The sequence below is a fragment of the Ranitomeya variabilis genome, chromosome 3 (genome assembly GCF_051348905.1).
Source record: "Ranitomeya variabilis isolate aRanVar5 chromosome 3, aRanVar5.hap1, whole genome shotgun sequence".
Taxonomy (NCBI): domain Eukaryota; kingdom Metazoa; phylum Chordata; class Amphibia; order Anura; family Dendrobatidae; genus Ranitomeya; species Ranitomeya variabilis.
Window position 1 is genome coordinate 517,821,634 of NC_135234.1, and position 17,100 is coordinate 517,838,733.

The 17,100-nt window shown below is 41.7% G+C and overlaps 1 protein-coding gene across 2 annotated transcripts in view; it reads left to right on the forward strand.

Moving 5' to 3' along the window:
- The window catches only part of PCID2 (PCI domain containing 2), a 70,251-nt gene extending 53,317 nt beyond the window's left edge, over positions 1–16,934 (forward strand). For both annotated transcript variants that reach the window (XM_077296961.1, XM_077296962.1), the window contains exons 8-15: positions 104–207; positions 1,572–1,647; positions 2,268–2,409; positions 4,849–4,949; positions 8,989–9,062; positions 12,044–12,169; positions 12,493–12,616; positions 15,828–16,934. In XM_077296961.1, the coding sequence (XP_077153076.1) occupies positions 104–207; positions 1,572–1,647; positions 2,268–2,409; positions 4,849–4,949; positions 8,989–9,062; positions 12,044–12,169; positions 12,493–12,616; positions 15,828–15,917 (837 nt within the window). In that variant the 3' untranslated portion in view covers positions 15,918–16,934. The remainder of the gene's footprint in view (positions 1–103; positions 208–1,571; positions 1,648–2,267; positions 2,410–4,848; positions 4,950–8,988; positions 9,063–12,043; positions 12,170–12,492; positions 12,617–15,827) is intronic.
- Positions 16,935–17,100: the final 166 nt, after the last annotated feature.

The window sequence follows — 17,100 nt, forward strand, 5'->3', positions numbered from 1 at the left end:
TGTTTCCACATGTGATTGCTTTTCAGTATACATTAATAAAGTTTTATTTGAGGAAGCCAAAATCCACATTTAAACTTGTTTAACTTCATATTTTTTTCTTTAGGCCGACCAACAGCTAGGGAAAAAAGGAAAAATAAAAATTGGAGAAATGCTGGAAAAAGCTGCAGAACTGTTGATGAGCTGCTTCAGAGTGTGTGCTAGTGATACGTGAGTATCTTCTATCTGGAAGTGATCCTGTAAAATTAGTTCAAATTGCTTTCTCCTAGCATTACAGCTAAGCTATGTAATAGAACGTGCAACTGCTCCTTTATTTAGGCAGACTACCAATCCCACTATATATTATTCATGTGGTCTCCTGAGGGGTATCCAATATTTTAATGCAATTTTCAGTAGTCTTCTTCCATATTTTATTTATATGTTTTATTATATAAGCTGCTTAACCCCTTAGTAATTGATGTAACTGTTGATCTAGCCGGGGTCCTCAGAATATAATCTTATTATGAGAGAGAGAGCGAGATATCCATCCCCATCGAGGCTCGCAATCTAAATTCCCTATCAGTGTGTCTCTTTGTGGGAGGAACCAGGAGGAAACCGACGCAAACGGGGGAGAACATACAAACTGCTTGCAGATGTTGTCCTTGGTGGGATTTTAGCCCAGGACCCCAGCGCTGCAAGGCAACAGTGCACATGTGGCAGATGATGACTGTGGTATACAACAGACATCTGTACATGGCTCCAATTGCTGTTGTTTAACCATTTAAATGCCGCTGTCAATCACTGACAGCGGCATTTAAGGGGGACCTGCCACTTGATTCATGCTGCCCAAGCCACGAGTAGCATGAATCAGAACGTGGCTGCACCATTGTAGACAGGTATAGTTTACTCTGAAACACTCCAGCATAGTTTTGAAGAGATGAGTTCAATGCGGTAACCGGCCAGGTTCTCTTACTTCACCCCAGGTGGTTGAATAGGTCTTTCCCTATCTACACACATGAAAAAGACTGGTCGGTCAACTGTAGCAGGATAGGGGGGAATACGGCCTGGGATCGCATTGGACTAATTTGATCTCTCCATGTAGTGCTCAGTTTCAATAAAATCAGTGTTTTATCAGCAGGAGATTAACACTACAGGACTAGATGTCGTGTGCCTCCTAGTCAACTTTTCTGTAACCTCACCCCCCCCCCCCCACTACAGATTAGCAACTTTCTGCCTATGCACAGTGTACATAGAAAGCTGCCAATCAGTGGTGTGGGAGGAGTTATGCAGTTCTCAGTATTTGACTGCTGCTAGATCTGCAGCAGAAAAAAACAGTGATTGTATTAAAATGACAGCAAGCTTCTCACCAAGTGATAAATTACTGGGATCAGGCTCTAAAATCCTACATCATGCTGCTCTCAGACTACATAGTAGAAACCTTCTTATATATTCTCTTAATTTGTTTCAAGCCGCTTAACTATGCAATAGAAATCAAGTGACCAATTCCCAGTTTCTGCCTCGATCACAAGAGTGTTCTTTTACTTTGTTTGCTTAGTTTTCGTTGGGTATTTATGCTGTTTTGCTTTTCACGACAGCCGTGCAGCTTTTGAGGACTCCAAAAAGTGGGGAATGTTGTTTCTGGTCAATCAACTTTTCAAAATTTATTTCAAGGTAAGTTTCTAGTAATTTTTCCTTTTTTAAAAGAACTTCCCCTGTATTATTTAGTTTAACCTTTTTACCTCCTTCATTTGGTGCTGCCCCACTGATTCTGGAACTGGTTTTCTTTTTCTTCTGTACCCCTGTATTCCAAAGTTGTGTCCCCCCAGAAATAAAGATGCAAATTTTCTCTTCAACCAACTGGGTGTATACCATAGAGTTCTGTGGGTGTGGCCGTGTTCTGATTGGCCAGCAGCAGAGTTGAAAATGGACCCCCCACAGAGAAGTTCTATGGTACACACCCAGTTGGTTGACTGGAAAATGTGCACCTCTATTTATTTGCATAACTTTGGAATGGAGGGGAACAGAAGAAAAAGAAAAACTGTTCCAGAATCAGTGGCATCACCAGTTGGAGGACATAATCAGTGTAAATAAAAAAAAAAAATCAGTGAAATTCCATCATCGAAGGCCTTTTCCGCACTTTTAACCATTTATTAACAGGAGATTGGTGGAGTCTCACCTACAATAAGAATCTGTTTTTTCTTATTGACCCATTTTACGTAGGGAATTTTTAAAGTGTCCTACTGAAGGGTACGATGTGTGCTACACAACTTCATATTAATTTTGTTTTTCAGATCAGTAAACTCCATTTATGCAAGCCCTTGATCAGAGCAATTGAAAGTTCCAACTTCAAGGAAGACTATACCCTTTCACAAAAGGTCACTTATAGATACTATGTGGGTCAGAAAGCCATGTTTGACAGCGAGTTCAAAAAAGGTAAGTCATGTAGTAGTGATCATCCAGCACTAATGTTGTACTGAAAGAGTGAAAAGGGTACTGCAGAGCATTGGGTATAATTCTGGACTTTTAGGGTATGTGCATACTCTGCGGATTTTGCTGCGGATCCGCAGCGTTTCCGCAGCTGCGGATCCGCAGCGGTTTCCCATGCATTTACAGTACCATGTAAAGCTATGGGAAATGAAATCCGCAGTGCACATGCTGCGGAAAAAAACGCGCGGAAACGCAGCGGTTTTTTTTCCGCAGCATGTCAATTCTTTGTGTGGAATCCGCAGCGATTTTTCACATGCTCCAATAGGAAACTGCAGGTGAAAAACCGCAAAAAAAACTGCGATAAATCCGCAATAAAAACCGCAGCGGTTTTGCACTGCGGATTTATCAAAACCGCTGCGGAAAATTCCGCAATGGAATCCGCAGCGTGTGCACATGGCCTTAGATAGATGGCCTATCCTTAATGCCTGATTGGTGGGATTGGCCGCGGAAATCGGAAGTGCACAACTCCGTCAACTATATAGTGGATGTGACTGTGTACTACACATCCAACCCCTATTAAATCAATGCCGGGTGTTGCACACCCATGAATCAAATATTGATGACCTATCCTTAAGGTAGGCCATTACTGTGAAGGTCCCAGATAACCCCTTTAAGAAGGGGTCCGTTGTGTATCTAATAATCTAGGCTGTTACACTGGAGCCAGACTAGCCCTTCTATCTTCTGTTCGCTTATAAACTAAATGATTACACTCCCTGACAGAAGTTATGTCGCTTATCCATGTTATGTAAATAAAAGCTTATAACCTGATGTTAAATTCATCCATTGGTTGTATAAATTATTCTTTTGAAAGCTGAAACCCTCCGAAATGTGGTTTAGGTTAAGAAAATAAATTGGCATCAATGCAAAAATATTGATCAGTTAATGTTCACAGAATGGTCAGATTTTGGCAAGACAAAAGTTTTGTCGCCTGGTCATATAATGCACACAATCCTAGTTTACATGTGCTAAATGATCGGTTAATTAGTGTGTGTGTATAAAAAGAAATCCAGCACCCCAGACCTTCACTTGAACTGCAACTTGAGCTCTGACAGCATTACAAAAATCCACCCTGCGACCAAAGCCTGGATTATGAAGAGGCTGAAGACCAGATCCACTGCAGAGGTGGCTGGCACCTTTAATGTGTCTCAGCGTCATGTACAAAGAATTAAAAAAAGATTTGAAGAGACTGGAGATGTGTTTGACAAGCCCAGGTCCGGCAGACCCCGCAAGACAACTGCTCAGGAGGAACGTTTGTTGGTTAGAAAGCAAGCCCCTCTTCCACTGCAGCAGAGCTCCAACAGGCCTGGCAACCTCAAGTCCCTGTGTCAACTAGAATAGTTTGTAGGATTCTGTCTCGAAATGGCCTCCATGGTCGAATCAGAGCCCAGAAGCCAGCACTAAACAAAAGGCAAATAAAAAACCGTGTGGCATTTGCAAAGTCCCACAGCCTGCTAAACAGATGGACGCTGGAAAAGTGGCCGAAGGTGGATTTCACTGATGAATCTTCAGTAGAATTACACCACAGCCGCCGCAAATACTGCAGGAGACCTACTGAAGCCCATATGGATCCAAAATACACCCAGAAAACCGTTACCTTTGGTGGTGGAAAGATCATGATCTGGGGTTACATTCAGTATGGGGGTGTGCAAAACATTTGCATGGTGGAAGGCAATATCAATAGCCTAAAATATCAAGAAGTATTAGCTACCTCTTATATTCCAAATCATAAAAGGGGTCAAATTCTGCAGCAGGATGGTGCTGCATCTCATACATCCATCTCTACAACAAACTTCCTCCAGGCAAAATAGATCAAGGTGCTCAAGGACTGGCCAGCCCAGTCACCAGACATGAACATCATTGAGCATGTTTGGGGTAGGATGAAAGAGCAAGCTTGGAAGACAAAACCAAAGAATCTAGATGAACTCTGGGAGGCATGTAAGACTGCATTCTTTGCTATTCTTGATGACTTCATTAATAAATTGTATGAATCATTGTTGAACCGCATGGATGCGGTCCTTCAAGCTCATGGAAGTCACACAAAATATTAAATATGACTCTAATAGCACCACAACTTCATTCACCAATGTTATGCAACATATATTTGTATTTTAAGTTAATTATTTGTTTGAATATCACATTACTTTCTGTGGGCGACAAAACGTTTGTCTTGCCAAAATCTGACCATTCTGTGTCCATTAACTGATCAATATTTCTGCATTGATGCCAATTTGTTTTCTTAACCTAAACCACATTTCGGAGGGTTTCAGCTTTCAAAAAAAAATTTATACAACCAATGGATGAATTTATTTACATAACATGGATAAGCGACATAACTTCTGTTAGGGAGTATATATTAAACCTTCATTTCCTTTTTTGTCCCGACAGCTGAGGAATATCTGTCATTTGCCTTTAGGCATTGTCTCCGCTCCTGCCAGAAAAATAAAAGGATGATTCTCATATACCTACTGCCTGTAAAGATGCTCCTGGTGAGTGTCCGGGGTCCTTAGCAGCTTCTATATCACAGTAGTGTTTGTAAGCTATTGCTCTTGTGTGGGATCTAAAGTCACTTTCAGGTGATTCACATTTCATTTTAGTTCCAAGAGTCTACATCCAACAATGTCATTTCTTACCTCCTGCGTCTTGGTCCTTTGTACTCATGTTAGGCTACTTTCACACTAGCGTTAACTGCAATACGTCACAATGCGTCGTTTTGCCGAAAAAACGCATCCTGCAAAAGTGCTTGCAGGATGCGTTTTTTCTGCATTGACTAACATTAGCGACGCATTTGCGACGCATTGACACACGTCGCAACCGTCGTGCGACGGTTGCGCCGTGTTGTGGCGGACCGTCGGGAGCAAAAAACGTTACATGTAACTTTTTTTGCTCCCGACGGTCCGCTTTTTCCGACCGCGCATGTGCGGCCGGAACTCCGCCCCCACCTCCCCGCACTTCCCCGCACCTCACAATGGGGCAGCGGATGCGCTGGAAAAATGCATCCGCTGCCCCCGTTGTACGGCGGAGACAATGCTAGCGTCGGCAACTTCGGCCCGGCGCACTGCGACGGGCCAAGCCCGACGCTAGTGTGAAAGTAGCCTTAGCTAGTCTTAACTCCAGTCTCCCTGCTGGAGAACTGGCCCCTGCTGGGTAAACAGCCCTCATTAAAATCCCGGGATCTCTGCCTTGTCACAAGTTCACTGTTTTCTACTGTCTGGAATGGCCATGAAAGCGACACTCCCGTCTCATACAAAAATGTAACATTGATGATATGAAGATTTACCTATCGCCCTCCTTTTTATTATGCTACTGATCAGCTGGGTACATGTATTGGAGAAGCACTGCGGCCATGTGGGGGAAGAAGAGGAACCCTGGAATCAGTGGATAATGAGGAGGCACCAAATCAATACCAATGATGTGTTAAACGTTTGTCAGCCTGGAAGACACCTTTAACCCCTTCACGACCTTGCCCTTTTCCGTTTTTACGTTCTCTTTTTTCGCTCCCCTCCTTCCCAGAGCCATAACTTTTTTATTTTTCCGTCAATATGGCCATGTGAGGGCTTGTTTTTCGCAGGACAAGTTGCACTTTTCAACGACATCATTGGTTTTAGCATGTCATATACTAGAAAACGGGAAAAAAATTCCAAGTGCGTTGAAATTGCAAAAAAAAGTGCAATCCCACACTTGTTTTTTGTTTGGCTTTTTTGATAGGTTCAATAAATGCTAAAACTGACCTGCCATTTTGACTTTCCAGGTCATTACGAGTTCATAGACACCTAACATGTCTAGGTTATTTTTTATCTAAGTGGTGAAAAAAAATTCTAAACTTTGCTAAAAAAAAAAAATTGTGCCATATTCCATTACCCGTAGCATCTTCATTTTTGTAATCTGGGGTCAGGTGAGGGCTTATTTTTTGCGTGCCGAGCTGGAGTTTTTAATGATACCATTTTGGTGCAGATACGTTCTTTTATTCGCCCGTTATTACATTTTAATGCAATGTCGCGGCAAACAAAAAAACGTAATTCTGGCGTTTCTAATTTTTTTTCTCACTCTGCCGTTTAGCAATCAGGTTAATCCTTTTTTTTTTTATTGATCGGGCGATTATGAATGCGGCAATACCAAATATGTGTAGGCTTGATTGTTTTTTTTATTGTTTTATTTTGAATGGGGCAAAAGGGGGGTGATTTAAACTTTTATGTATTTTTTATTTTTTTCATATTTTTTAAAACATTTTTTTTTTACTTTTGCCATGCTTCAATAGCCTCCATGGGAGGCTAGAAGCTGGCACCACTATCGGCTCTGCTACATAGCAGCGATGTAGCTGAATTCCAAACCAATTAAATCCAGCCTCTTAAGGTGACGCTTCCCAAAATCATACAAATACCCAAAAAGAGAGAAACTGGCGGAAGCAGAGTCACAGTATTAAAATCTAACAAATTTTATTAAATATCAATTAGAACAACAACTATGAATAAATATAAAATAAGTAATGTGATACCGTCTTCTGGGGAACACACGTACAATCTAGAACCACAGGTGCACAGCCATATTCAGCAACCACATATGATTTACTCAAAAGACACTTAGTATAATCAATGAATAAGCATATAAAGTTCCTATTGGAAGGTAAGCCCAGGTATTTTTGTTATATATCACTTATTAGTTGGGGTAACACCCCTTACCACAGTATGCCTGAATCAATACCAAGGAAGACTATATACATAAAGTAAAGTGCCAAGTGTTTAATGAGCCTCTTAGTATTTCTGCCAATAGTTTGTTTGAGATCATAACAATGTTGTATATAAGGGGCTGGTGATCACACCATGCCCCATGTTAAGCTCCTAGTACCAGCATAAATAATGGATGCTATACATGACCTGCACGTGTAGTCCTAAAGGCCCCAACGCGCGTTTCGCGTCTTGCTTCTTCCGGGGGAATGTATCTATAGGAACTTTATATGCTTATTCATTGATTATACTAAATGTCTTTTGAGTAAATCATATGTGGTTGCTGAATATGGCTGTGCACCTGTGGTTCTAGATTGTACGTGTGTTCCCCAGAAGACGGTATCACATTACTTATTTTATATTTATTCATAGTTGTTCTAATTGATATTTAATAAAATTTGTTAGATTTTAATACTGTGACTCTGCTTCCGCCAGTTTCTCTCTTTTTGGGTAGATGTAGCTGAATTGCAGGCTTGCTATGAGTGCCGACCACAGGGTGGCGCTCACAGCAGGCTGGCATCAGTAACCATAGAGGTCTCAAGGACCTCTATGGTTACTCTGCAGAAGCATTGCTGACCCCCGATCATGTGACGGCCGGAAGCGCCGGTTAGGCTGGTTTCACACTTGCGTTTTGATCTGCAGCGTTTGTAAAAAAAATGCAGGTGGTGAAAAAACGCATGTAAACGCGTGCAAACGCTGCGTTTTTAGACGCATGCGTTTTTGCATGCTAAAAAAAACCGCGGCGTTTTGACGAGTTTACATGCGTTTTTTCCTGCGTTTGCGTTTTTGAAACGCATGCTGAGAAGTGTGTGACAGCTGCCAATCATCAAAATCAACTGGAAAACCCACTATTAATAGAATTAGCTAGGGTTAGGGTTAGGATCCCTAGGGTTAGGGTTAGAGTTAGGGGTAGCTTTTTATTAGAAGAATGTCCTGGTCACCAGGTCACTGATAAGCCACCCCCCACCATCAAGGTGATAAAGGGATCCTAACCCTAACCATAACCCTAGGGATCCAAACCCTAACCATAACCCTAGGGATCCAAACCCTAACCCTAACCCTAGGGATCCATAGGGATTGGCTATTATGTTGACCTGGAGACCAGGACATTCTTCTAATAAAAAGCTTTGTTCAATGTGGACACCCCAAGATATACGGTATTGCTATAGAGTACTAAAAATATAAACTCGGAGAGCACCGCCGGAGCCCACATCAAAGCAGGGGATCCGACCTCCGCAGTAATAGTACAGCGGAGGTCGGGAAGGGGTTAAAGCAAATACTCTTCTAAATATGGATTTATTTCACCAGTAATCACAGTGTCTATGGTGGTACTTAATAACTGTGTGCAGTAATGATGACGTTCACTGTGTTGGTCCAGCCAATCGCTCAGCCGGCAGCTCTCGCCCAACTCTCCCATACACAGGAGCGCTCGCTCTGCCAGATGTCTCTAATCTCAGGGAGAACAAAGGCATAGACACTCCGAAGTCGGACGTGCTGGAATCTTCTGTCCCCAAACACCATCTGCTGGGGGAGACTCGGAGGGCGGGGACCCATGCACATTAAATTGCTGCCGTAGCCCATCTGGATTGGCGAGTTTGCCCAACGTTAGTCTAATGTGTATGGGGCTATAGGCCAAGTGGGGTATGAGCTGCACAGACAGCATTTTGCCTTTTCATTGTTCATATTTTGTGTACCCCTTATGCTTAGTTCTAAAGTATTTATTCATATTGTGATATTTACTAAATGTATTGTAAGCTCTCCTTTACCTGAATACAAAGTGTGTTGGTTTTCCATTAACCCTTAGGGTCACATGCCAACCATTCAGCTTCTGAAAAAATATGACCTGATGCAGTTTGCAGACGTGACAAAGGCTGTCCGGTATGTACATTGTGCTTTTCTCTGTAAGAAGCAGATTTTTTTTTCTGAAATGCATCAGTGATAGATCTTGACCTTCAGGGGATCAGGGACTCTTAATAGGAGTTTCCAGGTTTCCATGGTTGACGGCTTAGTCTTAGTATGGGAATTCCCAGCTGTTTTCAGTCTTGACATCTGGAAGTCAACAGTACATGGAGCTGCGACAACCCCTCTCTGTGCACTGTGTTGTGGCTGTTCCCTGATACTGTAGTTCAGCGCCTATTCACTTCAATAAGAGCTGTATCCCCTGAGAACAGCCACAACACAGAGACCGTAGCGTCTCTGTTACGGCTTCTTTCACTGGTTACCTCTGGCGCCGCTGAAACTGAAAGCTGCTGATCATGGTGCTGCTAGGAGTTGGTCCCCAACATATCTGATATGGTTGGATCCTCAATATTTTAACACTGGAAAAGCCCTTTAAAATTCGATCACCAGGCTATTAGCTTTACAGGTTCCAAAGAGAAGTGCATAAACTGTAGTTGTCAGCACCTTTTACTTATAAATTACCATGTCCATGTCAGCCTGCCCCCTCCTGTGATAGCTTACAGAGCACAGCTGAGTAAAGGCGCAGCATGATTGTGCGCAAATAATGACTACTGTGGCTGCAGGTATCTAAGGACATCTTAACAATGCCTAGGAATATAAACAAAGCTTTATATTCACTAAGAAAAGGCAGGTATCTTGAAAATGTCGAAGCCAACAGTATATTTTAAAGTCGCTATACGTCACTTTATACTTTGATTAAAGAGTAGTTAAACTTCCAGCATGGGAAGTTATGCAACTTTGCAAATTACTTTATTATGGAATATGTCTTAATTTCTGTAAAGTAATTGCATGTAAGGCTACTTTCACACTAGCGTTAACTGCATTACGTCACAAATGCGTCGTTTTGCCGAAAAAACGCATCCTGCAAAAGTGTTTGCAGGATGCGTTTTTTCAGCATTGACTAACATTAGCGACGCATTTGCGACGCAATGACACACGTCGCAACCGTCCTGCGACGGTTGCGCCATGCTGTTGCGGACCGTCGGGAGCAAAAAACGTTACATGTAACGTTTTTTGCTCCCGACGGTCCGCTTTTTCCGACCGCGCATGCGCGGTCGGAACTCCGCCCCCACCTCCAGGCACTTCCCCGCACCTCACAATGGGGCAGCGGATGCGCAGGAAAAATGCATCCGCTGCCCCCGTTGTGCGGCGGGGACAACGCTAGCGTCGGGGACCTCGGCCTGACGCTAGTGTGAAAGAAGCCTAAGTGGCTTCCAAACCCCTGCTCTTCCCCAGTGTATAGGCCACACTTTTGCTGCATTTGTATCGGAATGTACTTATTTGGCATATATATCGTGGCAGTGAAAGGGTCAGCACCTTTGTCTCATTAACTCTGAGGATAAGCTGCTGCAGGAGACTGTTTCAATAGCATAACATTTAGAGGAGGGACAGGTGCTGATCCTTCCACTGCTATCATCTGTACTCCAAATGAGTATATCAGAATGTACTCATTTGGAGTACAGATGATAGCAGTGAAAGGGTAAGCACCAGATTCTTCCTTTTGAGCGCTATACTTATCAGAACAATATCCTGCAGCAACATATCCCCAGTTCAAAGCTCTGATCATTTGGAAGCCATACATCTTCTTTTTTACAGTCTATTTGCCTGTCTTGTTGCATTGATATCAGAATGTGCTCATTTGGAGTACAGATGATGGCAGTGGAAGGGTCAGCATGTGTCTCTTCCTCTGAGTGCTCCGCTTATCAGAACAGTCTCCTGATCATTTGCCTCACTAACTCTGGTGACACCATTGAACCCAATGAAGGAGACATCTACTTTGTGCTCTGTCTGATCTCATTTACATTAGTGTCTGTCCTTTTTAAGGCAGATACAAACATGTGGTTCACTACATTTTTGTACCTGCTTGAAAAAGGCGGATACTGCCTAAAATATGGTCAAACCGAGCACAAAGTAACTCTGTCCACCTCATTAAAGTGAACCTGTCACCAGGTTTGGCTGATACGATTTACGGCCACCACCTTTCAGCGCTGATAGACATCATTCTATAATGCTGTATATTTGCCCCAACCCGGCCTGCAAGAGAAGAAAAATAACTTTTATTATACTCACCTGCGGGGCGGTCCGGTCTGATGGGTGTCGCTGGTCTTGGTCCAGTGCCTGCCATCTTCTTACGATCCCCGTCGTCCTGCTTGCTTCATGTGGATGACGTGTCCCTTCTTCATCCATGCAGGCTCCCTGGCATCGTGCTCCTGCGCAGGCTTACGTATCTGCCCTGTCGAGGGCAGAGCAAAGTACTGCAGTGCGCATGCTCCAGGGCTATCTGACCTTTCCCGGCACCTGCGCCCTGCAGTACTTTACTCTTCCCCCAACAGAGCAGATAAGTATGCCTGCGCAGGAGCGCTGTGCCGAGGAGACACGTCATCCACACGAAGTAAGCAGGAGGGCGGCATCGCAAGAAGAAGGGAGGCGCCAGGACTAAGATGAGTGACACCCATCGGACCAGACCGCCTGCAGGTCAGTATAATAAAAGTTATTTTTCTTCTCTTGCAGGTCAGATAGGGGGTTCATATACAGCATTATAGAATTCTGTAGATAAGCCCTGAAAGGTGATGGCCATAACCTCGTATTGGCCAAACCTGATGACAGTTTCCCTTTAAAGTTGTTAAAGTTAGAGGACATCAGACAGAAGTCCCAAGGGAATCACTGACATGTGGCAAAAATGTGATGTGAACACAGCCTTAATCATTGATGTTCTGCAGATGCAACCATAATGAATAGTCCATACCCCCTGTTATATATGCGGCCCCCTGTTCTGCTGTCCGGCAGTATTATTGGGAACGTCAGGGCCATTTACTTAATACGCTGTATGGAGAATATTTTCTTTGTAGTGATACATAATGCCACAAGTCTCCTTCTCATCTCATTATTTGTGTTCTCAGTGATGGGAATCTGTTACTGCTGACCGAGGCTTTGACCAAACATGAAACTTTTTTCATCCGTTGTGGCATCTTCCTGATCCTGGAGAAATTGAAGATAATCACACACAGGAATCTTTTTAAGAAAGTGTAAGTTTACTGCCAGTGTAGGAATCCTGTGAATCTCAAGATACAGCATCGCAGGGTGATTGGGTCGTGGGTATAATTTCCCAAAGGGCAATTGCTTGTCTGGAAAGATTTGGGGTAAATGCACACAATGTTGAATACAGTACAAACTAAAGGAATGAATCTCGTTTCGACAGAGACATGCCATTTTTAAAGTGTATATTATAAGGTTCTGGGAGGGATCATTTATCCAAAAGATTTTAGGTTTACTGAGATGCAGAATTATCTTGTGTTGCACATTATACAAATGATATATATTTTTTTATGTTTTCGTTGACCAAATGCAGATATTTATTATTGCGGACCCATCAGCTTTCTCTGGATGCCTTTCTGGTTGTCCTAAAATTTATGCAAGTGAAGGATGTGGATATCAATGAAGTGATTTGTATCATAGTCAATCTGATCTACACGGTAAATTAATTAATGATATCTTTAGTATTACCGCATAGCCACTTATTTACCATTTATTTTGTTATGTACCATGTAATTTGCTTCCAGGAAAATGTTTGATAATTTATGAAGTATTTTGAAATTGTTTACATCATCTCCTCTAACATAACATGTTGTATGAAATCGGTGAGCTGAGGAATTGGATTTTAGGGCAAGAAAAAGAAATCTACGGTAGTATGAAATGATCATCAAATAGGGAATTAAACAGGGAAGTGTAGCTTTTCCTTTGGAGAATTAAATGGATCTATGTATTGCAATATAGCCCAGTCATTTCAGGACACGATGAGTGAACATTAGGACCCTAAGGGTTTGTTTCCACGGTCAGTAAACGCTGCAGATTGGACGCAGTAGCCAGATGTTACAGCATAGTGGATGGGATTTTATGAAATCCCATCTCCACTCTATGCGTACACGGACGCCTCCACCAACCCTGCGTAACCGAACATGTGGCGCGTCTTTCTAGACCGCAGCATGTCTGTTTATCTTGCGAAGAAGCTCCGTCTCCGCAAGATAAATATCACCGTCCAATGTATAGGATGCGGCGATTCCGCATGGTTCAATGATCATATGCAGAATCACCGCACGTATAAAAGCCGGCATCGCTTTGGAAGGAGCGGACATGTGCTGCGTCCAAAGCGCTGCCAATACTGTTCGTGGAAACATACCATTACAGCTATCAGCTGTTCTCAAAAGAAAATAACCCCTTCATCCCCCAAGCCTGTTTTCACCTTCATGCCTGCCCAAATTTTACAACTCTGACGACTGTCACTTTATGGGGTAATAACTCTGGAACACTTCAACGGATCCCACTGTTTCTGAGATTGTTTTCTTGTGATGTACTGTACTTCATGGTAGTTAAAATTTGGTCAACAAGACTTGCGTTTATTTGTGAAAAATTTGAAATTTGGTGACCATTTCGAAAGTTTAGCAATTTTCAAACTTTTAGTTTTTATGCCCTTAAATCAGACAGTTATGTCACACAAAATAGTTAATAAATAGCAGTCACCACATACCTACTTCACATTACCACAATTTTTTAAATATCATTTTTTGTTATTAAGTTAGAAGGGTTCAAATTGACCAGCGATTTCTCATTTTTCCAACAAAATTTGCAAAGCCATTTTTTTATGGACTACCTCACAGTTGAAGTGATTTTGAGGGACTTATATGCCAGAAAATACCCAAAATTGACACCATTCTAAAAACTGCACCCACATTGAAGAAGTTTATTAACCCTTCAGGTGCTTCACAGGAACCGAAGCAGTGTGGAAGGAAAAAAATGAACATTTATTTTTTTGCCACAACACATTTATTTTAGACCCAATTTTTTTATTTTCACAAGGGTATCAGGAAAAAATGAACCACAAAATTTGTTGTGCAATTTCTCCTGAGCACACTGATACCCCATATGTGGGGTAAATTAGACCCCCTTAAGACATGCATTTAGATGTGTGGTGAGCACCTGGAATTCCTAGGTGCTTCACAGAAATCTATAATGTTGAGCCGTGAAATTTTCCAAAAAAAGGTTCTTTTTGCTCGATTTTTTTTATTTTCTCAACGGTAACAGGAGAAATTGCGCCATACAATTTGTTGTGCAATTTCTCCTGGGTAGGCCGATACCCCATAAGTGGTTGAAAACTACTTTTGAGGCACAGTGCAAAGCTCAGAAGGGGAGAAGAACCATATTGGAGTTCAGATTTTACTGGAATGTTTTTTATGTCACATTGGCAGAGCCCCTGAGGTGTGCCAGAACAGCAACAAGAAAAAAAAAACAAAAGCGATGTCATTTTACAAACTACCCCTTCTCAATTAATGAATCTAGGGGTACAGTGACCATGTTTACACCATATGTGCGTCACAGAAATTTATACCATTGGGCGGTGAAGAAAAAATAATTAAATTTTTATCACAAAAAAATTGTTTTAGCCCCAGATTTTACTTTTTCACACAGGAGTAGCCGTGGATTTTGCTGAGTGAAAATTGTAAATCTGCTATTGTAGTGCCCATACATTGTAGTGCCCAGTACATTACGAATACGTCTAAGCTCGTGAAGACGTTAAAATGTCCAATCCGCTGCCATCATAGTGATATGAAAAAATAAAAAAAAGATCCGGTCTTCTCTGATGATTTTAATACAAGATAAATTTATTTAGAATGCGTTATATTTAAAAGGTATAGATAACGATAAGATATAAAGTAAATTCACGTATGGGATCCCTATGAATATGAGAGAGGGATCTGACATGCTGCAAAACAATGCAGTTTTCTGGCTCACAGCCATAGTTTCTCTGCATGTCTGACAAAATAATGTTAAACATCAGTAATCATGAAACGAATCATAAGCAATGAGGCTATGTGCCCACGATCAGGATTAGCAGCGTTTTGGACGCAGCGTATTTTCGCTGTGCTCTAATCACGCAGTTAAGTCCCCATGTGTTCAGTGAACCAAGTGGATTTACGGCATCTAGTGAATGGCTATGGTGGAAACTACGCAGCGGACACTAGCGTTTCCGCTGCAGATAACTAACATGCTGCGGCTTGTAAACCTGCACCGTGGGTGAGTATACGCAGTGGTAAGTAGAAGCTCAGTGGGCATGAGATTTCTCTAAATCCCATCCACGATGCTTGTATTCTAGAACACAGCTTTTTAGGCACAGTGGAGGTGAGCTGCGTCCAAAACGCTGCTATTCCTGATTGTGGGCACATAGCCTTATTAATTTTCGAGGATAATTAGGTTGGAAAAAACTTGGAGGTGTCTTGGTTCTGTGAGTACATCTTAAGTATAGAACAACATCTTCCAGAACATTCTAACAATATCTGCAGGCCTAGCTCAGCCGTCCTTTCTTTAGCTGAATCAAAGCATCATTTTATAAAGCTGGATTATAACAAGTGATACAACATATTCCCAAAATATGAATTGTAACAGCTGTATTGATTATATTGTTTATCAATACATATATCACTTTTTATTATGCGTTACTGACAAAGTAAAGGTGTGCAAAAAAATGTAATAAAGGATGTTATACACTTACGGTGGTAATATTTTTGCCACATAGGACTTGCTTGCAAGGAAGCTGACATGTATGATTTACATTTGTAAAAATGTCATTATTTAACATCAATTTTTTCAGTTCGGTTGTGCTATATTTGACCTGTATTGTTTTCTTTCTAGGGGCACATTAAAGGCTACATCTCTCATCAGCATCAAAAGCTTGTGGTCAGCAGGCAGAATCCATTTCCTCCCCTGTCAACAATCAGTTAACAAGATTCGCATTGAAGATGATAAGTGCCAGGTTTTAATTTCATAGATTTGTATAAGTAACTTTCTATTTTTCTTTCTATTATTTCTGCTGTTATTGTATATTTTTCACGATCAAATAAAACAAGTTTTTTTTTCTATTAAATGCATTAGATTTTGTTCTGACCAGACTAATGGGGGCCTCAGCATGTGATCAACTGCAATTTAGCCTAGTAGGGTAAAAATCAGATTGCATGTAATATAGGTGCAGTTTTGGTAGCCAGTAATGTACTCTCACTATTCTGTGGAGACAGGAATTTTATCTTTTTTTTTGTTTTGTTTTTTTAACTTAAAACTATATCGCCTGAAAAAGTTCTAACTAAAGCTGAAAATAGTGTACATAGGCATTTTATATAAAAACGACCTGCTGTTCATATGTTCAGTCTTTTGAGCGTCTTTTAACCACTTCAGGTTTCCAAAGGTGCAAAGTGCTTAAAAGAAGTGAGCTGACCATTCTCCAGCTGTGTTCCGCTCTGAAGGCGCTCTTTACTTTACAATACAAGTCAGTGGGAAAGCTCAAAACATACCCAGGACGTCTTTTTGAGCATTTTAATTGAAAATATTGTTACAATGCTGTCCATTTACTTTACTGTAGTTCTGGCTACTGGGAAAAAATGAAATTACTTCTTCCTGGCAGCCGCAAACCTTAGAGTCATGGTGGCATCAACAGAGTGGCTACTGTCACCGCTCATAGCTCTCTATACTGTGTCGGGGCCTGCCCTTACAATATAGAAGTTCATTTTGTCACAATAGCCAGACTTTCAGTAAGGCAGCATTAACCCTATATGTGCAAATAAATAGTGTTTTCTAGAGGTGACAGATTCCCTTTAATGATTTAGGCACATCTTATCACTGGTGTGCGCTTCACCAGAAATGTACTCCAGTCTCTTAACTTTGGAAGAATTCCCCATGCTGGCTTCGGCACGCCCTGTCCCATCCATCCTCCACCCAATTTCATGGATTTTGCATGAAAATGCTAAAAGTTGTTACATTTTTGCGCAACTTCGAGATTTGGCAGCTTGTCAAAGTGTTCTACAACAGAAATCTGGCAAAAAACACTCTGCTGAATGAGGGCCTATGTGTTGAATTGTTCCTCTATTATTCCTCCTGGAAATGTAAGAACAAATTGACAGTTGGGTGTTTCCAT